The sequence below is a fragment of the Bos grunniens genome, chromosome 23 (assembly GCF_055505025.1).
Source record: "Bos grunniens cultivar Pamir isolate PY7600 chromosome 23, Bosgru_T2T1.0, whole genome shotgun sequence".
NCBI classification, from domain to species: domain Eukaryota; kingdom Metazoa; phylum Chordata; class Mammalia; order Artiodactyla; family Bovidae; genus Bos; species Bos grunniens.
This window is the reverse complement of record NC_141187.1, coordinates 53904187-53927619: the sequence shown is the minus strand read 5'-3', so window position 1 is coordinate 53927619 and position 23433 is coordinate 53904187. Positions and strand designations below refer to the sequence as shown.

The 23433-nt window shown below is 48.7% G+C and overlaps 1 protein-coding gene and 1 long non-coding RNA gene across 9 annotated transcripts in view; one reads left to right on the top strand and one right to left on the bottom strand.

Annotated features, from left to right (window-relative positions):
• Positions 1-102: 102 nt before the first annotated feature.
• Positions 103-7771, bottom strand: LOC147347888 (uncharacterized). Of its 5 annotated transcripts, XR_015152915.1 has the most exons (5): positions 6795-7746; positions 6645-6701; positions 4938-5092; positions 999-1087; positions 103-405 (listed from the first exon to the last, which is right to left on the bottom strand). It is a non-coding gene; the product is annotated as an uncharacterized LOC147347888 (long non-coding RNA). The 5 variants fall into 5 exon arrangements; XR_015152914.1 differs by lacking the exon at positions 6645-6701 and having other exon boundaries at positions 6795-7762; XR_015152917.1 differs by lacking the exon at positions 4938-5092 and having other exon boundaries at positions 6795-7747.
• The window catches only part of DUSP22 (dual specificity phosphatase 22), a 49226-nt gene continuing 33502 nt past the window's right edge, over positions 7710-23433 (top strand). For all 4 annotated transcript variants that reach the window (XM_086370961.1, XM_086370962.1, XM_086370960.1 and 1 more), the window contains exons 1-3: positions 7710-7850; positions 18557-18590; positions 23341-23423. In XM_086370961.1, the coding sequence (XP_086227087.1) occupies positions 7830-7850; positions 18557-18590; positions 23341-23423 (138 nt within the window). In that variant the 5' untranslated portion in view covers positions 7710-7829. The remainder of the gene's footprint in view (positions 7851-18556; positions 18591-23340; positions 23424-23433) is intronic.

The window sequence follows — 23433 nt, the reverse complement described above, 5'->3', positions numbered from 1 at the left end:
AGGGTATGAATTAAAACACTTCTGTACTCAAACCTCCTGCTTTATGAAAATCTAACCACTTTTAGGAGCCTATTTCCCTTGAAATAAATACTCATTAAAGCATTGTGATCTCTTCGATTTAATATTTTAAGGAAAATCTATTAGGCTTTCATGGTTGCTCTGAGGCAGTTTCTATGGCAAATACTCAAGTTGAACTTAACACAACTATTGATTTGTTTTGGGAAAGATCAATATGTATTTTTCTTCAGGGAGAAATACTAACATTGACTTTTCTTTAACCAATGCTTCCCTTCTGGCAAGTGCCAGCTGCCAATGACGAGGTCAGAGGAGAGACCAGTGCCTGCTGGAAACCGCCAGACCCATCCTGTAGTGGAGGAAGCAGGGCTCCTTTCCAACGTGGCACGCCTGGAGCCATTTGTAAACAAACAGGAAGCCATTTGTAAATAAACAGGAAGCCAGTGTAAACAATTTAAACCAATTGCTTAAACAACAATTAAGTATTGTCTCTCGTTTAAAGCCAATGTACGTTTTCCCAAACACACCACAGATCAAGGGTCACCAGTTGTCCCGCGGCCAAGGAGTAAAGGGCTCCTAGGAAGCAGGACACCTATTTCAGAAAGAAAGAGACCCAGGGCACACTGGACAAAAGGGTCCGCTCGTGAAAGACACTCTACGCCGAGTGCAAGGACCCAACTTCCCCTCTTCTTTACGTGACAACTGAGCATTTTATGAATAAGAAAATGTTTACGACTAAAAGGAACAGAAAGTGACCAAGTATTTCTTTAGAAACTAGGTAAAGAGGGCTAAGGGATTATTACCTCCACTCTGTGAAACTTTATTCAATAACTAGAAGAGAGCACAGTCTGCCTCCCACAGAGGAGGCCCTTCACTCTGAGCCTATCACCGTCAGATGTGTGATTCTGGCGATCAGAACAACACTTATACTGACTCTGAAGTTCTAGAGTTGCTGTTACTCAAGGAAAAAACCACACACGTACCTTTATAACAGAAAGAAACTTCATACATGGCTTGAATAAAACAACCACAAAGCAGAGAGCTTCCTGCCCCACTGGCTTGGTTGTTATGACTGCAATGAAAATAGTGAGATTTTAAAAGCAAAAGTTCACCTCGTATTGCACATTTTTATGATATTCAATAGTTTGTAATAGCCTGTAATGAAAATTAATCTGAAATTGTGTGTGTGTGTGTGTGTGTATATATATATATAAAACTGAATCACTTTGTTGTACACCTGAAACCAAAACAATATGGTAAATTCTATACTTCAAAAAACTGTACATGTTTTTGAAAGCACTGCGTTGAGGAAAGATATCCACAGGTCATACTGTCTGATGGATCAGTCATCTGTGTCTCTAACAGACAGTGCACTTGTCCTTGGTCTGCCTCACAGAACTGTGACAAGCGGGAGGGGGACTGCCATTTAAAAGTCACAAAGTTTTCTCTGTTTAGAGACAGAGATCTCATATCCCCTTCAAAACTGTGCCCTTGATAGGGTTAAAACACCATCATGGACGCTTTAATGACAAGAGTGGTAAAATAAGCACTCCCTTATACTTTGGAGCAGAATGGGAGAGAAATGGACGTCAGTATAAAGTCAAGTATAAAGACTACATAAAGTCAAGTATAAAGACGTCAGTATAAAGTCAAGTACAGGTGTTTTTAGATGGAGAGCTGCTCCAGCCTGTGCGGTGTGCAAGTTGTGTGTTGGTGAACCAGGGCGTGCATGGCCACAGGCCCCCTGCCCTCGTTCAGGGGTTACTGGATGTGAGAGAAATACACCCTCACTTCCTGTTCACTGAGTAACCCTGTCCTCCCTGCGGCAGCTACTCCTGTGCTAGCGGTTGTGCCTGCAGCCTGGAGTGGAAGCCCTGCACAGAAAGGGCATGCAGCGTGGCAGGGCTGGCAGAGTGCGGGACACAGCACTGGACGTGTGGGCTTGGACGGCAGCTGCCGCGCTGACCGAACCCGTCCTGTCTGGGTGGAGGCAGACAGCCCCCTGCAGACCAAGAGGTGGTCAGTGAGAAGCCACCAGTGCTTGCCGTGGGTAAGAAAACGATCCCGCTCTGTCATCGAGCCCGAGGAGCACTTCATGTGTAATGGTCTTTCTGTAATGCGCAGGGCTTTAAAGACGAATGACTAATCAAAATACCGACAAACATTAATAAACTGTCAACAGAGTGTTGAACAGTGACGCCATTATGTAATATGAACTGGACTTCCCCCCCACAATAAGTGAGATTTCTCTTGGGACATTCCATCCTCTGAGGAAACCCCCTTCTCCCTCCAGCCCCCTACCCAGACACCTTTTAATGTCTTCAGATCCACTCAATTTCTGTTTCACATAAAAGGGGAAGAAAACAAACAAACAAAACTGACCAACATGAGCTCTTCAGTAGGAAAGAACTGCAGAGTAACATTTAGCAGATGGGGGTCAGTTCCTCTGAAGGGGAGCAGCCCTTTCCTTCTATCACTTCGGGCTGCCCCAACCCCCAAAGGCATTTGAAGAAGCAGAAGTGTGCCTCCAAGAGGGCAGCTGGATACGTAGGTGTGGTAAATGCAGACAGACGGGATCCTCTGACTAGGGACACTTAGGGACTATCCCTTTCCACTGGATTGCAGTCATGTGGTCATTTTGAATAGGATTTTATGAGGATTTGGAGATCATGAAAATAGAACTACAAAGAGTGCAACTCTGTGTGTGCCTGGATGAGCTAGAGTGAAAGGCAAGGCCCAAGCCGTCAAAGGCGAAAAAGACAATTATTCGACTAAACCTAAAAAGACACTGGTTGTTCAGATTTTGTCAGATACTTTGGGCTGGGATCCTCAACTGTGAAGACTCCTTTGTTTTTTTCACCATAGAAAGTTTTAAAGGACCTGTTTGTTGTCTCAGGTAGACCATCCAGATAGAAGGAAATGCAAACCATCCCAGACAAAAAAAAAAAAGAACCACAGCCAAGCGGCAAGATGATGTTCATAAACCAGGAATGCTTCCTAACCAATGCTCAGAGAACACAGGATGTCAAGGGCGGAACTGCAGCCTGTACTGGGCTCTGCCGACCACAGCTATGGCTGCAAATCAGGAGGAAGACTACAGCAACTCTGAAGACACTGTGGGAAATGCCTCCCCTCCCTTCATCTCCTTCCTTCGCCTCCCTACTTCTGTCTCTTTCTCTCCAGTAGACACAACATCGATTTCAAAAGAACTTCAGTCACTCCTAGATCACAGCCACCCCACTGGGAAACTGTGCTGCTGTAGAAAAGCCCCACCAGGGAGATACGGCATTGACAGAGTAGCTGGCAAATGAAGGGATAATTATTTGTGAACCTCGCAGCTGGATAAATGCAACAATCTCCCAGTCGTATTTTCTCTCTTCAATCAACAAACATCTAAACGCTTCCCCACACAGCAGGGCTTATTTCAGGTGTTGGAGAGTAAGATTGAGGACAACTTGTCCCTGCTCCCATGAAGCTTGCAATTTTGGAAACCTAGTACTACCTACACACAACATGCTATGACCGTAGGCTGACAACACTGTCACCTTCCTCCAGCGTTAGGAACCTGGGCTCTGTCTTGCTCCCCCTTGCCTGGTGCTCTGCTCTATAATTTGCTGAACAGCTCCATTCCTCCACAGCTGGCCATCCTCTGCCAACTCTGTTGGGGACTCCACGTCAACAGGCTCCCAACTATATGCATGCCAAGGTCTCTCCATTTACCTCTCCCAGGCTCTCTCTCACGTCTCTCTGCCCTGTTTACCTACTTGGGTATTCATTCCTCTTGTTGTCTTCCCCTGACACCACCCTCTTCAGAAGTCAGGGCTCTGAGATCTGAGGTCTCCAAACTTCTTAAGTGGAAAGAGGAAACCAAGTTCATATTCAGGAGAGTGTGTGTGGAGGGCTGGAAATCAGTGACCTTTTAAAGGCTGAGGTCACTGAAGGGCCCACCCTCATGATCAAGCAGTCAACTGGATGCCCATTCTCTTTCTAGGCAGTTGGAGAAGCAGAGAAAATGTTTTGTGTTTTTGCTTCAGTAGTTATAGATTCCACTTCCTTTTACTTCTGTCCACAATTCATTAGGTCCCAGCTTTTAAATAAAAAACTTTCAGTCATGTTTTTGGCTAATTAGCTCTTCATTTTAACTTCTTGTTCTTACTTTGCTCTAATCTGACAGTGTGGCCTGAGGCTGCTGCAGAGGGTTGACATTATCTATTAGTATGTATTTAAGCGGTTATCAGTGGGAGAAACAGATGGAAAGAGACACCGATAAAGACATTTCATCCCTAAAAGATATCCCTGTAACCCCACTGCACAGAGGGTAGTGGCAGGAGGCGCACCTGCTCTCTGGGGCTGGAGACTCTTCCGACAATCATCTGGTGGGGGGCGGCGCTGGCACACAGGAGCAGAGGCCAGGGACACTGCTAAACACCACACTGCGCACAGGACAACCCCACAGGCAAAAAGAGATAGCCCCAAATGTCAGCAATGCCGAGGCTGAGACACTCTGGACCACAGTATGTTCAAAAAGCAAAGGAACATACTTAACTACTTTCTGCCCACGCCAAGGTTTATCTCAATTCTCTGAACCGTCAGTAACACCCCAAAGGGCTCGGCTGGCTCTAATGGCTGAACTTCTGCTTGTGGTCCTTTACCCACTCCCACCTTAAAGTTCAAAGTTATTGCTCACTAAACACACCACTAACTGGTTATCCTTAACCACATGTGCATGGTTCTGGTTGGCCCACATGACTAGTAACCATTCCACATTATGCACACATGAAACCTCTGTTGGAGAGTTGCTGCCAAAATCTGTGATGCTGGCTGTGCTGAGAGATAGGGAAACAGCAGCATGAAATTCCACTAGGCTTATGATGCCTTAACAATTTTATTAATAAGAGAGAACACAAATGAACAAATTCTACCTTAAATGTGACAAAAGCCAGTTTCTTCTAGGTGTCTTTGTTTCTCCCTTCTTTCCATTATCAGGGGCTTTATGGAATGAGGAGGAAGACAGGAAGGAGCCTGGAAATTGCTTGATACCAGCTCAGCATGAGAGCTGAACTTGAAAATCTCTGGTCTATGAAAATGAAGAGAGAGAACCAGGATTTGTCAAAATGGGTCAGACTTTCTCTTTTCCTTTTCTTTAGCTTGAACTGCAAGACAATGGCGATTACTAGGTGGGGTCAGGTTCAAGGAGGTGGATGCAGTACAGGGAGACTCTCTCTTATGGAAAACCTTCCCCAACACACACACACACACACATACACACACACTCACACACACACTCACACACACTCATACACACTGACTCTTCTGACTTCTGATGCTAATGCTTTCACCTTTTCTCATTTAACCAAAAAGCAGAATTTGAAATGCGCTCTGGGCATGTAAGTCTTGTAGGGCCATACTGAATGTAGGCCAGAGTGCCACTTCTGACGGTTAGGAGGCAGCCAGAGCTGGTTCTGAGCTTAAGAGAGATTGCTAAGCAGCTGATCTGAGCTAGAAAAATAAATTTATGAGAAATAAGAGAAAGAAAATGTTCCAAGTGAATGGCAGAAGAAAAACTGGGTGTGGATCTGTTATTTATGGGCAAAATACTAACTTATGAATTGTGATTTCACAAGTTCATCTGACTACTACAAGCTCAATAGCACAGTAGAGAAGGAAAATAAAAGTCATTCATTGATTTCAGGGTAGGATCTTTGTAAATTTTCAGGAGGAAAAAAAAAAAAAAAACACAGTTCAGAAAAGTTGATCATCTTGCCCAATAGCACTCTGAGACTTAGGATCAGAGGTTGGTCTTGGGATTCCCCAGGCAGTCCAGTAACCATGCTGTGCTGCCTACACAAGTAAGAATGGTACAGAGCAGAGGAGGAGCTGCCCAGGTGACTGGGAGGTCAGAGGGAAAAGAGGATGTCAAGGCAGGAGGGAAGGAACACTCCAGAAGCAAGGGGCAGGGAGGGTGCTGTCTGGTCTGCGTGCCATCCTACCCACGGGGACAAGGTGGGAGCACGCTGAGGGGGCATTTCCTACACACGAGGCTCTGGTACCTGTTTGGCCCAGAAGACATCAACAAGGGGGGAAATGACTAAGGTGGAGTTCTTTGCAAAATGTCAGCACTCCTTAGAACCACACGACTGTTTTCTCAGCCCTCTGGAATTCGTTAATTTATTCAACAATATTTTCGAGCACCTGTTTTGTTCCAGGCACTGCTCCTGGCCATATGAATAAAACCGACCCTTAAAAGACAGGCCCTTTTCCTCTGGAGGGTGTTCTAGTGAGATATAGGAAAATAAATAAATATGAGAGTGTCTAATCATGTTAAGTGCTATGAAGAAAACTGCACAGAGTAATATGAGAGTGACTGGAGGATCTGCTTTGGACTGGGTGGTTAGGAAAACCTCTTTAAGGAGGCGGCATTTGAGCTGAGACATCGAAGAGAAGAGCCAGTGACACAGTGAGACAGCTGGTTAGAGAGCACAGGCCATGCAAAGGCTCAAGGACAAGGTCAAGTGATCATGAGACCAAGGGTGGCAGGTTCAAGGAAACACAGAAAGTCTGCGTGGCTGTGACTCTGGGAGGAAGGAGGAGCGGATGAAATGAGGTCATCCCGGTGAGCTCAGCCGTACCAGAGATGCATCTGTCCACTTAACAAGTATCAAGCGTCCGCTAGGTGCAGGGCATTGCTGAGGATATAAAAAAGAAAGATGAAACCCTGATTCAAGGGTTCTGTCTGCAGGGAAGAAGTCAGGAGTTTAGCAGGAGTGCAGAATACTTACACAATTGTGTTAGAGAGTACTCCACTCCGGGCAGAAACACGGTGCGGACATGACCATGTGCTGAGCAAGGGCAGGGGCTTTCCAGAAGCACCTGAACCAACACACCCAAGCACCTACTCGAGCCAGTATATAATCTGAAGAAGGGAACGCACTAGCCGTCCAAAGTCACGGTATGAGGTCTCAAATCCGGACATCTGCTCTGCTGGGGTCGGGAGGTGAGGTCATCCCAGAGATGAGTCACCGAGCCCACCTTTCGCCACCGGGTGAGCCTTCTCGGTCTTCGTGGGTGGGGCAGGGCCGTAGGAATCCCCCCACCCGGCCTAAATCGGGCGCACTCAGAAAACCCAGACAGGGGAGCTGCCAAGACCAAGGCTCTGATTAGCACCTGATTCACCCAGGCAGTCAAGGCAGGGCGGTGACTGCTGGTAACAGGCCCCCAGTCTCCCCGGGGAAAGGCCTGCGGGAGTTTTGGTGACCGTGATCCCAGGGGAGCCTCCGTGACTCTCCCCACCGGGTCGGGGCGCGCCTGCGTGACCACCGGCCCCGCCCAGACTCAGAACGCGCACGGCAGCTGCGGCTGGGGTGCGCGTGCGCCCTGGCCCGGGCCTCCGAGGAGCGCCAGTCCCCAGTCTCCTGGCCCGGCCGCCGAGGAGCCGTAATTCCGGAGGCCTCCGACCCCAGGAGTCTTGTCCCTGTCCCCGCCCCCCAGCGTCCCCAGGAGACAAATCCCTTTGCCCTGGCCCAGCCTCCAAGGAGTCGTGTCCACAAGTCCGGGGGTCCGGCGTGACAGGCGCCCAGCTCACTGGGGGGCGGTGGTGGGTGGGGACGTCGCGAACCCCTTCCCACAGGGGCGCTGGCGCCTCTGCCTGGCGGCCGGGAAGTCCAGGGGCGGAGGGCAGGCAGGAGCCGAGCGGTCGGACCGGCCGGGCGGCCGCGGGCTCCGCCGTTGGTCCGCGGGAGCGCGCTCCTCCTCGCCCGCCCCGCATGCCCTGACTGCGCCTGCCGCCGCGCCCCGGGCCAGACCGCGCGGCCGCCATGGGGAATGGGATGAACAAGGTAACGTGTCCCCGCGCCTCCCTCTGCCCCCCCCGGCCTCCCTGCGCGGGGCTTTTGCGGCGAGGGGCGCCCCGAGCGCCCGGGCCCAGAGGGCGGGGCCGGGAGCCAGCGCCGCGAGGCCGGGCCGCGCTTCCGGGCGGGCGGCGCTCGACCTGCGCGGCGGCCTGAGCCGGGAGGGCTGTGGTTTCTCCCTTCTCCTCCCCCCACCCCCCTGTCCCCCCACCTCCCGCTTCACCCCCAACTCAGCTCCTGAAGCATCACCGCCCACGTCATTACTAACAGGAGGAGATAAGTGTCTCTTCTTCCGTAATGTCTTCTTCCCAGATTTTTTACCGTGTGCGGATAACTTTTTCTTACGGACAGAAAAGTTGATAGAAGCCTAAATCCTGGGGTGCTTGTAACTGCCCGGTGTGGGGCACAGATTCGAAGCTGCTTTATCGCGGTCGTGCGGCTGCTCCCCGCCTCTGCTCGGCCGGCCCTCCAGCCCTCCCTGCCCAGACCCCTCCCTGCTGTGCCTCTCCTGCCGGGGAGGGGGTCGGACTCCAGCTGCGTGGGGCAAACACGGCGAAGGATTTTATGATCTGGTACTGCCGGCTTAAAGAAAAGAATACAGAACTTTTTTTAAAAAGCCTTCATCGAAAACTGTCTGTTCTCGGGTCTTTGAAGTGGTCCTGGACCAGAGGGTGGACTGTCCTCTTCTCCTCCCCGCGCACCACACTCACCCAGGGTCCGTGCAGGTTCAGCTGTCCTGCTGGGTGGGTCCACGGCCGACTCGTGGGCCCCGGGGTTCCTTCAGTGTCCGCGGCCGAGGCAGGCAGTGAAGGTGCTGCAGGGAGTGTCCTGTCTACCTGCCCAACTGCTTACCTGCCACGTTCACCGTGTCATTGAGACTTAGTTTATCAAAGGTCGAGTGCGCGGTTTAGGCCCGCATACCAGAGGTTTTTGTTAACCAGGGTCCTATTCCTTGCGAGGGCTTTTTGGAGGGAAGGCGGGTGACAGTAATCAAGTTTGGAAAGAGACTGTTTCTTGGATAAATACTTGCATTATGTCTCCATTAGCACGGCACCATGAACTTTTTTTTTAGTGAAAGCAGAACCTTGAAGGGTCTTCGGCGAGGCAGTGGGCTCTGTTTGCCTTCCCATTAGTTGTGATTATGCCTCAGGTTTATTTTGGTGTTTTTCCTAGTTTTCTCCACTTGAGGTGTTCACTCTCCACTTTTTTCAGCATTTAATTTGTAGTATTTTTCTATTAAAACTGAAAGAACATACTTAGGGATACAGATCATTGCCTAAGTGTTCAAAATTATTTTCAGATTTTTAGCCAAAGCTGTCTTTTTCATACATGATTTTTACCTTTCAAAGAAAGCAGTATGTTTCTTATTAATGTTATTATCATAATCATCTTGTATTGTAAGTAGAACCAGTATCTCCAAGGTAGAGATGGGGAAACATGGGTAGAGATTTGGAGACACCATTAAATCAGTGAGTTTTTATTGTGTGCTTACTATTAGGTGCTGGTTGTGGGGACCAAGGTGGGGGGTGCAGTGGTAAATGACACAGACAGGTCTTTCATGAAACCTTCAGTAGAGACCAGCAGTTGCCCAATAGAAATATAATGTGAGCTATATGTGTAATTTAGAATTTTCCAGTAGCCACATTAAAAAAGTAAAAATAATTTTAATAATATATTTTATTTAACTGAAATATATTGTGAATATTGTCATTCAACATTTAACTAATAGATAAAAATCACTTTTTGTATATATATTTTTTGTACTAAGTCTTCAAAGTCTGGTGTATATTTGATACTTAAATGACACCTCATTTGGGATTAGCCACGTTTTAAGTACTCAGAGTCACTGTGGCTAATGGCTACTGTATTGCATGACAGCCTGTGTGCGTGTGCATGTGTGTGTGACTTGAGAGAGAGAACAAACACACGGTCAAGAGGAGTGGAGGCCCCAGAGGATAGAGTCAGAAATAGATGTGATGAGCACAGCCTGGAAGCAGCGTTCAGTGCAGGCCAAGGATCATGTGGAGTAAAGATGTTTAAGCTGAGATCTGAAGAACTGCTCAAAGTTGCAAGATTGTTTGGTGGCAAAGTAGATTGCTGGAAGCCAGAAATTAAAAACCTTAACTAGAATGTGTTCATGTGTTATTGTGTGACTTGGAACTAGGCTTCATTTCTTCTGTAAGAACAGGAGTGGTTGATTTGCAGATCTAGTGGAAGCAGTATAAGGTGCTGGCCACAGAAATGCCTTTCTAAGAGCATTTGTAGGTTAGAACACAATGCCCTTGGAACTGAAAACTTAATTTGCAATGTGTGTGTGGGTCCTGAGGTGCCTGGCACAAGATTTATTTCCCATCTCACAAAAATCGGTCATCCTTGGCCAAGGAGAACTTATGAACCAAGCAATGCAGATTCTGTTCTTACTGTTTTGAATACAGCAGTTTTTATTTGTGATCCATGTCCCTGTGGAGGGTCTTCTCATCAACACATGCCAGTCTCCTATGTGGCAGCATATTGTGCCCATGTCAGCTAGGTGTACATAGCATTCTACACAGCTCTAGAGGGGCAGGGGAAGAGGTGTTTGCATTCTGGGCAATTAAAGATGATGAGGAGACAAAGAAAAGAGCACAGCACTGGTGGACTTCTTTTGAGTCTCATATGATGTGCCTGCGGTTTGTCACTGTAGCCCCAGGAGGTCAGTACGCCTTATCTGACTGTTTACGCAGATTGGGAAATGGACGCTCAGATTAAGTGGCATGACTGAGGTCTTAAAGCTAGGAAGTGGCGGAACTGGTTTTGAACCCAGCTGCCACTGATTTTGAGGATAGTAGAAGTCTTTACTTTAAACTAGAACGCCAGTTTAATCCAAGTGATTTCTAAAGACGCTGGAAAATAACCTGAAAAGAGCTCCCCAGAGTCCCAAATTAGTTGTAAAATAGGAAAAAGCCATCTCCTGTCTTCCTTCATGTTTGATACGGATAAAGAGGAGAGGGGAAGGTTAGGCAACCAAGACTGGCCAAGGTGTGTGCCAAGGCCTGTTTTGAACTTCACCACATAGGGTAACTCATCGAACCCCAGACCGCCATTCCATCCCTAGGCATTTACAGGTGCCCAGGCCAGAGTCACCCACTGGGTGAGTGGCAGAGCCTGGACTCAAGGCCCGGTGGCCTGGCTCTTTTCTTCATACTGACTGCCTAGCTGTGCTGCTAAAGGCCTCAAGTAGGATCAGGTTAAACTCAACAGGTTGCTGCAAGCAAATGTGTTTCTGTGGAGTCTTTGAAAATTCCTAGTTGAGTCCAAGCTTTCTCCAGGGTCTGACCACAACATCTTTTGGGGAAGGACCTGTAAAGAAAAGTCCTCATTCTCATCTTATTAGTCTTAAGTACAATAATAACTGATTAAAAACAACAATCAGATCTCTCTGGCTAAGCATCATACTAGAGAAATGTGCACGTTTTTATCTTGTCAGCCAGAACCAATGACCTAACAGTGGGCTGGAGCACTGCCATCCTGGGGCAGCTTGTGAGCACCAGGTTTGGCTCAGTTCATCAGTGTTGTTAAGGGACCTCTTTCTTCCTCACTGCCCTGTTTTCCTGGAAAGCAGCCTACCTGGTAGAAGTGAGGCTACCCTAGTCTTTCATGGGAGACTTGCTCTTGGTAGTGGGAGGTAGATCCTTCCCTGACTGCATTGCCTTGCTATGAGAAGTGCACTGTTGTGAAAGGGGCGTAGCTGTCAGAAAGCCTAATTTGGGGTGTCCACCACTCTGCTGTTGCATGGGTGTGTTCTTGAACAAGTCCCTCAGTGTTCCTAAGCAGCACTTTCTTTATTGCCCTTGATTCGTAGGGATGGTGGTTTGCTTAGCTAGTCTCCTTATTTGTTTTAAAATGAGTACAGTGTTGCCTCCCCCAATTACTACCCAGATTCTTGGAGAAACAGATGAGAATATACTAGAAGACCTTTTTTGCAAATTGCAAAGTACAGATTATTGTTGTTATTTTAGTCGCTCAGTCATGTCCTACTCTTTGTGACCCCATGGACCCACCAGATTCCTCTGTCCATGGGTTTTCCCAGGCAAGAATACTGGAGTGGGTTGCCATTTCCTAGAGCAGTCATCTCAAATGAGATCTGAGTGACAAGCAGCCATCCAGGTAGACGATAGGGCGTCAACACCCTCAGCAGAGGGAAAGGACTTCCTTTAGAGCCTAGGACATTCTCACATGGCACATACAGACTTTCTTTGACCTGTCCTTACTTCTCGCCATGGGGTGATGACTTCACTCCCCCTGTGTTCTCAATTCTGGCTTGAGCCCCAACTCTCGGTGATGTCACTGATCAGCCACTTCACCCTCCATGAGCCAGGAGGAGCCTGAGCCTGCTAGAACATTGTTTCATTTCATTTTCTCTTTCTTTGTCCTTAGGGATTACCAGCACCAGTTATACTGGGGAAACCTACCAGTCAAATATTTAGAGTTTTAAGTTTGAGTTGAAGCTGACTGATGTAGATATTTAAATATTTATGGGCTTTTTATTCTCCTTGAAAACAAAAATGTAGTTTCTCTCCCTGTCAATGGCCAGTTCTCTAGCTTTCCTGGATCTTGTTTTATAACTCTATCATGGGAAGTAGATGGGGAAACAGTGGAAACAGTGTCAGACTTTATTTTTTTGGACTCCAAAATCACTGCAGATGGTGACTGCAGCCATGAAATTAAAAGACGTTTACTCCTTGGAAGGAAAGTTATGACCAACCTAGATAGCATATTCAGAAGCAGAGACATTACTTTGCCAACAAAGGTTCGTCTAGTCAAGGCTATGGTTTTTCCTGTGGTCATGTATGGATGTGAGCGTTGGACTGTGAAGAAGGCTGAGTGCCTAAGAATTGATGCTTTTGAACTGTGGTGTTGGAGAAGACTTTCGAGTCCCTTGGACTGCAAGGAGATCCAACCAGTCCATTCTGAAGGAGATCAGCCCTGGAATTTCTTTGGAAGGAATGATGCTAAAGCTGAAACTCCAGTACTTTGGCCACCTCATGCGAAGAGTTGACTCATTGGAAAAGACTCTGATGCTGGGAGGGATTGGGGGCAAGAGGAGAAGGGGACCACAGAGGATGAGATGGCTGGATGGCATCGCCGACTCAGTGGACGTGAGTCTGGGTGAACTCCGGAAGTTGGTGATGGACAGGGAGGCTTGGCGTGCTGTGATTCATGGGGTCGCAAAGAGTCGGACACGACTGAGCAACTGAACTGAACTGAACTGATGGAAGAAACTACAGAAATTGGGATTGAGCAGTTGGCTCGCATGGTAAAGAATCTGCCTGCAATGCAGGAGACCTGGGTTTGATCCATGGGTTGGGAAGATCCCCTGGAGGAGGGCATGGGAACCGACTCCAATATTCTTGCCTGGAGAATCCCCATGGACAGAGGAGACTGGCAGGCTACAGTCTATGGGGTCGCAAAGAGTCAGACACAACTGAACAACTTAGCATGCAATTTGCTTTCTATTTCCAGCCCTTGAAACTGTAATTTATTCTCCTCGTCTGGAAAATGGAGTTGAAAGTTTACTCACACAACTCTGTCCTCTTTTTACAATTAAAATATTTAAATGCATATAAATGTGCAGCTTGCATGGTTTCGAGTGAGTTGCCTCCCTGATGTTGGTGAGGGCAGACCTCTTGTCCTTGCCGTCGTTTGGCCCTGGGCACCGACCTTCCCAGAGCAGAAAGGGGCAAAGCAGGATCTCTCAGGCCTCATCCACAGTGGTTTTCCATCTCTCTCTTCTTTGCGTGGCCCCTCCCACCTGGCTCATGTTGTTCATTCATTCATTGAAGAGACATTTACCTAAGTAGTGATCTGCCGATCATGCAGCAACCACTCAGGTTTAGAGAAAGCGTATTCACAGATATGATGCAGGCATCGTATAGGGGTCATAGTCATTTATCACAGTATTTAAGGTTTTTAAAAATATACAGTTGACAGTGTTTGAAAATGGAGATGTTTCCCATGAGACCTAGGTGCTGGAGCTGGGGAGCCTGACTTGTGTCTCTGCCTCATCACCTCGGGCTGTGGGGCGGAGGCTAAAGGCATCGAAACCTCCATCCCTGAAGGACAGCTCTTGTTGAGGTATCTAATTTCCCAGAGCTATTTGGAGCCCTGGGAAGAGTTTAATCTGGAGTCACATGGTCAACTTGGCACCTTGAAGGCAGGTTCAGGAGCCCTTTGGGGGACAAAGCCAGAGGTAGGGGATCTCTAAGAAGTTGTGTCAGTGGATCAGATGGGAGCTGGACAAAGGCCTGCACCACGGCTTCCAGAGGAGCAGACTGGTTGGGATTCCAGGGAGGCGTGGAAGCCAGTGCTGACCAAGGCAGGAGTGATGCCCAGAGGAGGGCGGACTCTCCTGGTGGTCCCTGCAGCGCTGGTGGGGCTGCTTTCCCAGGTGGGCAGGGCTTTGCTGCCCTGTGACTTGCTTGAAGATTTGTGCAGTTTATTTACATTTGTGCATTTTTCTGGGTTGAAAGGCCTACATCGGGATGCCTGCTGCTGCTGCTAAGTCACTTCAGTCGTGTCCGACTCTGTGCGACCCCGTAGACGGCAGCCTTCCAGGCTCCCCTGTCCCTGGGATTCTCCAGGCAAGAACACTGGAGTGGGTTGCCATTTCCTTCTCCAGTGCATGAAAGTGAAAAGTGAAAGTGAAGTCATTCAGTCGTGTCCGACTCTTAGCGACCCCATGGACTGCAGCCTACCAGCCTCCTCCGTCCTTGGGATTTGCCAGGCAAGAGTACTGGAGTGGGGTGCCATTGCCTTCTTGGATCAGGATGCCTGGTTGTAAGCAGTAGAATCCAAATGCATCTGCTTGAGCTGAAACGGCAGAAGGCCAGGAGGGCTAGAGAACCAGATTCAGGCAACTCTGCCAGGAGCCGATTCTAGGACTGACCTGGGGAGAGCGTCTCTGCAGCTGCTCCAAGGTGCTGCTGCTGCTGCCACTGCCAGTGAGCTCTGTGGGTTCTGCCAGCCCTGGGCCCCCGCTACCAGGCAGGGTGCTGGTGGGTGCTGTGCTGTCTCGGCTCCAGCCTGGAGCAGCCATGGAGGCCTGCTGCCGCTGTAGCAGGGAGCCGGTGGGCTGGGGGCTGGTGCAGCCTACCAGGCTCCAAAGTAGGGGCTTCCAAGTCTTGGAAACCAGTAAACAGCTGTCAGTTGCAGGGTTTGTAACCCTTGAGCAGACTCATGGGATGAAGGACCCCAAGCAGTGAGGGTCTCTGCCCTCTCTAGTGAGAATACTGGGAGCAGAGCAGGCGATATTCCAGGGTGGAACTGGTCGGGGAGTCTGGGCTGTCTGGCTTGGTGGAGACTGAAGAGAATTGGGGTCCTTCAGGGGCAGGAGGCCACGGTGAAAGTTTCCGTTTGGCCTCCATTTTCTTGGGAAAGGGTTTGCCATTGAACATTTTGATCTAGAAGAGGACCCAACGAGAATGTGACTTTCAAAGGTTAATTTGATGAAATAGATAAGTTCAGTGGCTACTTCTGCAGCCTATGAGGTTCCAGACTGGGGTCCTTGGCCCCGTAGCCAAGGGCCAAGGGCTGCGACGGGGCTGGGGGTAGTGGAGTACAGGGGACTGAGCTTCGGGAGGAGAGCGCCAAGGGGTTCGTTCAGGAACCATAGAGTCGTGGCTCGAGGGTAGCAGAGCCCAGAGGTGAGCTATTCACACACCCCTGTTTCTTCTATTTAAAGATAATATGAAACGTATTTGCTTATGTTTAGTAGAGAAGATAGTAGAAATACAAAGAAGGGAAGGAAAAATGGGTCATAGAATCTTTTCCCCAAATAGCCCACTTGAATTTCTGAAGAAGCTAAATGGAAGTAATGTGTGTGCACTATATGGAAACGTCCTTCCTGACCTCCAGACCCCAGCACCCCGCCAGGGTGAGCACCAAGGAACACGTTCCTTCGTACTCATTTGGATGTTTCTGAGATACAGTAAATACAAATACTTCCTTCTAACAGCCCCACACACCCAGCATCTCAGTGGCATTTGATCTAGAGCCCTGGACACCTGCAGGGCTGCCCATCTCTGCACCCTCCGTGTCACCTCCTCCACGCCCGCTCCCAGGAGAGACCCACCTCTTGCAGGGCTGGCCATCTCCACCGTTCCCCTGCCCATCCTCCTGTCTCCTGGCCCACTCCTCTGGGACATCAGGGGCCCCCAAAGGCCCTTGGGGACCCCAGAGTGGCCACAGTGCCTCCTCCTTCCTGGGCGAGGGGCTCAACAAGGGAAGTGGGACATTGGCAGGGCCGAGTCTCTCTTGGTCACACTGCATCCCCATTGCCCAGAGGGTGTCCATGTGTGACCAGAGCTCAGTAAACCATCCATCCACTGGAGCCTGTTCTGCTACTCTGGGCAGGCAGACCTGCTGCTGCTGCTGCTAAGTCGCTTCAGTCGAGTCCGACTCTGTGTAACCCCATAGACGGCAGCCCACCAGGCTCCCCCATCCCTGGGATTCTCCAGGCAAGAACACTGGAGTGGGTTGCCATTTCCTTCTCCAGTACATGAAAGTGAAAAGTGAAAGTGAAGTCGCTCAGTCGTGTCCGACTCTTAGCGACCCCATGGACTGCAGCCCACCAGGCTCCTCCGTCTGGGATTTTCCAGGCAAGAGTACTGGAGTGGGGTGCCCTTGCCTTCTCCGGGCAGGCAGACCTGCTCTGCGACTATGGTGTGGTCTGTCGTAACTGTCAGCTGTGTGAATTGGGAGACTTTCGTGGTCAATATTATGAAAGAAAAATAATTTCAACACATTAAAAATGACAATGAAGATTTTTATTCAAGACATTACAAGTGAGAGATGGGGTTCCACTCCCAGTATAACGGGCAGATGAATGGATGGAAGATCACTGACGGAACTTGGTTAGATGCCAGGGGTGGAGGAAGAGGAGCTTGGCTGATACTAAGAGCAGGTGGATGCTTGACAACTGGCTTAGCAGGATTCTTTGCTAAGTGTGGCCAAGGACCAGGCCTGCAGTGGAGACTCAAAGGAGCCTGAGCAACGCTTGGTCCGGGAGGCTGTCTTTGTCCCCATCAGTGAAAAGAACTGTGCTGGTTTTGCCCTCGAATGTCTCATAAAGACAGGACAGGCCCTGGGGGCTGGGGATGGAAATGACAAAGCCCCACACAGGCAAGAGCTGCCAGGGAATGCAGTTTGAGCTGTCTCCTGGGTGAGCTTGCATTGGTCTTCCATCTTAGAACAGGAATTGTGCACTATCTGTTCCGCCCTTGCTCGCAGGAGAGTTCCACAAACTGTCGGAGGAGAGACCTGTTGAGTGCTTTATCTCCTTGGCAATGGATGCCGGGGTTTCCTCTGAGACACAGTTTTGTATTTCCTGGTTCCAGGGAGAGTCCTGCCTGCCTCAGTCTGTGACTTCAGGCGGCAACAGACCCAGGCCTTCAGTCCCCTGGGGTGCTTTCCAAGCCAGTTTTGGCTCCCAGCTTGTTGAGTCAGCCAGAGTGACCACAAGGCCCAGTGCCCACGTCCCTTCTGGGTTTTGCCTCTTGTCCTGGAGTGATTATTAACAGAATCTCTTTTCACTCTCATGAGTGTCCCATCTTGGTCAATTAGTCCCACGGTTCCCAGCACAGACGCTGAGCCTGTGTCCTAGTAGGTCCCCGCAGTCACTTTTTAGCAGCAGCTGGGTGTCAGGAAAGTGCTCGAAAGAATCCACACAGCTGATGAACATTACTGCCCTTGCTCTCAGCTTTCTTACTGAGAGTGGAGAGAAGAGGGAGTGCGAAGCAGACAGGCCAAGAGGAGTGTTTGGTGGTGGCTGACCGGGGTGTCGCCAGGGCACGGGGCTTGCAGTGAAGTGTCACCACGGCCAGTGTGCTGTGCACACTTGGAAATCACAATGGCGGTGTAGCTTCCCGGGGGTTGTCTGCATTTGGATTTCAGAGTTTCCATACAGAGTATTGCAGGGCGGAGGTTGGCTTCGTATTCTGCAAGGTGGGGGGTACCTGTGACCTGCAGTCACCCATTCTCATCTCAGATCTGCTGAATCTCTGTGTCAACCCTGGGGCTTTCCAGAAATCTGATTCTGGCTTGAGAACCTTAGAAGAAGTAGATGTTTTGGAGTAAATGTGTGTTCTTCTTAACTTGCATGTTTAGACAGTTCACTCACTCATTTAGCAACTCTCTACTGAATGGTCATCATGGGCCAAGCCCTGGGCTGGGCTCTGGGTCTGCAGCCCAGCAGAGGGGACTGCCCTCCACCTGGTGATGCCCACGACAGTCTCATGTGAGGGGAGCACAGAGGATGGGGGCACTGAAGCAGGAGCCCCCTAGGCACGGGTGTCGGGCTCAGGTCAGGCCTCCCCAGGTTGTGAGTTGGAGCTGAGGCCCGAAGGATGGGGAGCAGGAGGGGAGGGACAGCAGGTGCAAGTCCTCAGATGGTGGCGGACGGGTGCTGGAGCCCGGAGCAGAGGGGCTGGGGGACAGGAGGCAGGACGAGAGGACGGGCTGTGGAGACTCTGGTTTGGGGCTGGACTCAGAATGTGGTGAACACTGTGAGGCCTGGAGACAAGGAGACCTTTTGGTCTGTCTGAGAAGCTGCTGGGAGGTAGGTGTGGTGGGCACAGGCCTTGGGAGGGCCCAGCCTCTGTGACGAATGCCATCAGACTGAAACCTGTAACACTTCTGTCTGGTCTTTCTCCCCATAGATCCTGCCTGGCCTGTATATTGGCAACTTCAAAGGTGAGTTCTCTTTTTTCATTATTGTGGTAGAATATGCAAAAAGCTATTAAATATGCCGTTTAACGTTTTTTAAGCGGCAGTTCAGGGGCATTAAGTACATTCTTGCTATTGTGGAGCCATCACCTCCACCCATCCCCAGCACGCTTTCCTTTCCAGCTGAGTCTCTGTCCCCACTAGACACTACTTCCTGCCCTGCACCCCAGCCCTTGGAAACCACCCTCCTGCTGCTTGTCTCCGAGTCTGACTGCGCCAGGGGCCTCGTGTGAGCAGGCTCATGTGGCCGTGGTCCTCTTGTGACTGGCTGACTTCACGGAGCTTGACGTTGTTCTTTCGTTGCTGTGCTTGTGTCGTAATTTCCTTCCTTGTTAAGACTGAATAACCGTGTGTGGATGGGCCACACTGTGTTACCCTTCATCTGTGGAAGGACCCGGGTGTCTTTTGCCAGTGGTGAGCTTGCTTCTTTAAAGCTCAGCTTTAGGCTCTCATGCGTGACGGCGTCGAGGTGAGGACTCAGTGTGTGCAGTCTGGTCTGGACACCACCGGCAGCCTTATCCTTGTGCCTCGACGTCTTGGCCCATGGCTCAAAGAGTGGTGTAGAGAGCCCTGCAGGGTCCACCTTGACCTCTGACCTTCATTTAACTGTACACACATGTTGGAGTTTCACTATCAAAAGAGGATGGCTAAAAGGCACACTTAGCAGTCATATAACCTGTTTATCATCTTTATCACTTTTATTTTCTAGTTAGTAGTAAACTTTCAGAGACCTATTTTTTTAGTCACCTGGGGAAAATAAGTGGCAGTTTCATCTCTAGCCGATTATTCTTGTCACACATTTCTCTGCAACTTCTTTGATATTTACTGATATGCTATTAGCTGTTGACTTTTCATTTTTAGCTTATTTGTCTCAAAATGCTCTGTAGTTGCAAAGGTGAGTAGAAAGCCACCGAGCAAAATGCGCAGGGAGGGGAGAGGAGGGGAGGGGAGGGGGAAGGGGCTGGCCCCACCCCCCGTGTGTGGGGGAGGGCAGGTGTGCTGCCATGGATGGGCCGGACACAGGCAGGAAGGAGCCTGCCGTGCTGGTAGGGAGACCCCCCTCACCACGCCTCCCTTTCTGGACACACGCACTGGAACACACTCCTGTCTGTTTTCTGGTTGTGTAAATCTGCAAGTTCAGGTTCACATTGACTCTTAAAACAATCTCTGACGTCTCTGCCCTGATATTCATGTCGTCTTCCCCGCTGGGCTCAGAGGGCAGCTAATTGACCTTAAAGAGTATTCTGAGCACACTGGACTGACAGCTGCTCATCGCTGCTAGAAGGTGTTAAAAATAGTCCTGGAGTTCCTAAATTAGTAAGCTTTTTTGTTCTGAGAAAGCAGCGAGTGCTTTGTGGCAGGTAGGCGAGCTGGGCTGGAATACATGGACATCTTTATGGTTATTTAATGAGTTGTTATTAATGGTTTCGTGGGAAGAGGGGAATGTCTTTGAGTTTGGAAACAATATGGAATTTAGGATAAATTCTTGGATGTAGAATTGCTGGGTGAATATTTTTACAAATCAAAAAACTGTAATGAAAACCAGCCAAATTCAGGACTTCTGCCAGCAGTTCCAGCACACTTGCGGATGGCAGACCTTGGTTTGAGCAACAGAGGACTGAGTTCTCCTAGGACTCCCTGCTCAGGGAGAGCTTGTGCGCATGCGGGTGGGCGGGCTGAGCCCCCAAGGCCGGTTCCAGCTGCACGTGTGCTCCTCCCCACAGTGCCCGTGGCTGTAGACAGCCGCCCACCAGCCGCTTCTAGTCCTGAAGAACGGATGTCGTCATCAGTAGTGCACTCACACGTGTGGACAGACACACGCTTGTGGGAAGAGCTGCCCTACGGTGTGTGTGTGCGGATGGCGCTACCGCAGAATAGAAAGGCTCGGACTGGACTGGGAATGCGAGGAGCAGAAGGAGCAGGGGCGTCTCCAGGAGCCACTTCTGTGTTCTTAAGGGCACAGCAGTCAGTTTTTCTGATGTGTGGTACCAAGTGTGGTTATGTTCAAAACAAAGTAATTTTGACTTCAAACCACCTTTTTTGTTGTTGTTTACCTTAATCTGTGTTACAAATGTATATTCATGGGGTGATGAAAATATTCTAAATTTAGGTTGTAGTGATGGTTAGACAATTCTGAATATACTGAAAACCATTGAATTGTACACTTTAAAAGGGTGAATTATCTCAGTAACACTTTTTTTTCCACTTTATTTTTTAAATTGAAGGATAATTGCTTTACAGAATTTTGTTGTTTTCGGTCATACATCAACAAGAATCAGTCATCGGTGTCCCCTCCCTCCTGAACCTCCCTTCCATCTCCCTCTCCGTCCCACCCCTCTAGATTGTCACAGAGCCCCTGTTCGGGTCTCCTGAGTCAGGCAGCTGATTCCCATAGGCTCTGTTTTGCATGAGGTGCTGTAAGTCCCCACCTCAATCTCTCCATACATCTCTCCCTCTCCACCCCCATGTCCTTGGGCCTGTCCTCTGTGTCTGTTTATCCACTGCTGTTCTGTCTCAATAACATTGCTTTTTACAAAAAGGAAAAAAAGAAGATATATGTAAACAATTATTATGGACATGAGTTTGAGCAAACTCAGGGAGATAGTGATGGATAGAGAAGCCTGGTGTGCTGCAGTTCGTGGGGTCACAAAGAGTGGGACACGACTTAGCAACTGAATAATAACAAAACAATTATTGATTTTCCAACTTCGTTCCTGGGTGGAGTCAGAATCTGGAAGATCCTGGCCCACAGTGTCTCCTCCAACTGTGCAGACCCTCCCCATGCCCCTCCCAGCCCAGCGGCTCTGAACACCCCTCCTGCTGGCTGCCTCACCTTGTCTGGGAGCCTAATGCTCCAGCTTGACCGTTCCACTACTTGTCCAAAATGCACAGCCTGGTGGGGATTGGAAAATCACATTTGAGTTAAAACGTGGGGGATGCCTGTCTGTGGACCCTAAATAAGTCCAGTTCCTGCCAAGTTCAAAGCTCACCTAGATCACAACTTGGTGTAGTTGGGAGCTGGGTGGCTAGATGAGTCCCCATGTAATGGATTGAGAGGCTGTTTGAGGTGGTTGGAGCAATTAAGAGAGTCAAAATAAAAGCCAGCATTTTTATATTACTTTTAAAGATTATTTTCCTGACTATAAAAGTGGTATATGCTTATTGTAGAATGTTTTAGAACGGTGCTTCTTCGTTTCTACTCTTACTCACTAAGGCTTATTCGGAATGTGGCCCTGCCATAGACCCTGAACTAAGTTGGAGCCCAGGAATCTGCCTTTTTAAAAAATCCAGGTAGTTCTTAGGCATGTTGAACTCTTACAGCCATCTGTATTGAATATACACACACAAACGATAAAGAAAAAACTTAACACGTAATTCTGTCTCTTCGAGATGGTCACTGTCTAGGCCGATTCCTGACAACAGCGTCCCCTCTGTGTTTGTTGTCTTTATGTGTTTTTACAAGTTGAGTTCATATTGTATTTGTAGTTTGGTGCCTGCTTCCCCTTTCCCCTGTTTAATGCTACATCCTGAGTGTTTTCTCATGGCGTTAATATTCTCCAGAAACAGAATGATCAGACATTCGGTTTTCAATCATCTTACCCTGTATCACTTTAGAAAACGTGTCCCGGGGGAATGGACCTCCTTGTCTCCTGCTGCACCCTGTTCTGTAGATTAGCAGAAGTTCCAGCTTGAGGGGATTCGCGTGGCTTTCTTCTCTGGGTGGGTTCATAGGAAGGGAATATAATTTGGTATCTCCTTAGTTTCACATGCAAATAATTTCATAGCCAGATGACTTATGAACTGCTTTGTCTGGACTTTCCATTAAGTACCCGTTTTTAGTTTAGCGTAAGTGGGTGCATTCGTAAACCACATCATACCTGCATCTGGTCCCATTCCTGCTGTTTGACATTAGGTCGATTAGTCTCTGGCAGGTTCCTGTATCTTAGAAGATTGTTTTGTATTTAATTTTAATTTAGATTCCTAATCATTAAGAGGTAATTAAAAATATTTGAAATATCTTTCTTTTTCCATGTTTCATGTGAATAGCTAATGTGAGGGTCTGCAACTTAATAAGCATCAGCTACAACATGACTTAGTGGTTCATTTCCTTTAAACAGCAATAATCATCATTATAATATTTATCCGTCTACATACTTTTCAAGTTTTATATGACCACTTTGTATCAAAAGACTTGTCAGTCAGAAATAAACTGAGTTATCTGCAGAATACCTAAAAGCAATAACTCTAGATTCCCTTTATTGTTCAGTCGCTAAGTTGTATCCAACTTTTGCAACCCCATGGACTGCAGCACGCCAGGCTTCCCTGTCCTTCGCTATCTCCTGGAGTTTGTTCAAACTTATGTCCATTGAGACAGTGATGCCATCCAGCCATCTCTGTTGTCCCCTTCCCTTCCTGCCCTCAATCTTTCCCAGTATCAGGGTCTTTTCCAATGAGTCGGCTCTTTGTGTTAGGTGGCCAAAGTATTGGAGCTTCAGCTTCAGCATCAGTCCTTCCAATGAATATTCAGGGTCGATTTCCTTTAGGATTGATTGAGTTGATCTCCTTGCAGTCCAAGGGACTCTCAAGAGTCTTCTCAAGCACCACAATTCAATTACGAATTTTTAAGAAAGAAATATGCAAGTAATTTTGTGTTTTTTCCTTAAGGAGTATTCACTTGCAGAAAATACTAAAATGCCCCCCCTTTCTTCTGTGACAGATGCCAGAGATGCAGAGCAGTTGAGCAAGAACAAGGTGACGCACATTCTGTCTGTGCACGACAGCGCCAGGCCAATGCTGGAGGTGAGGCTGC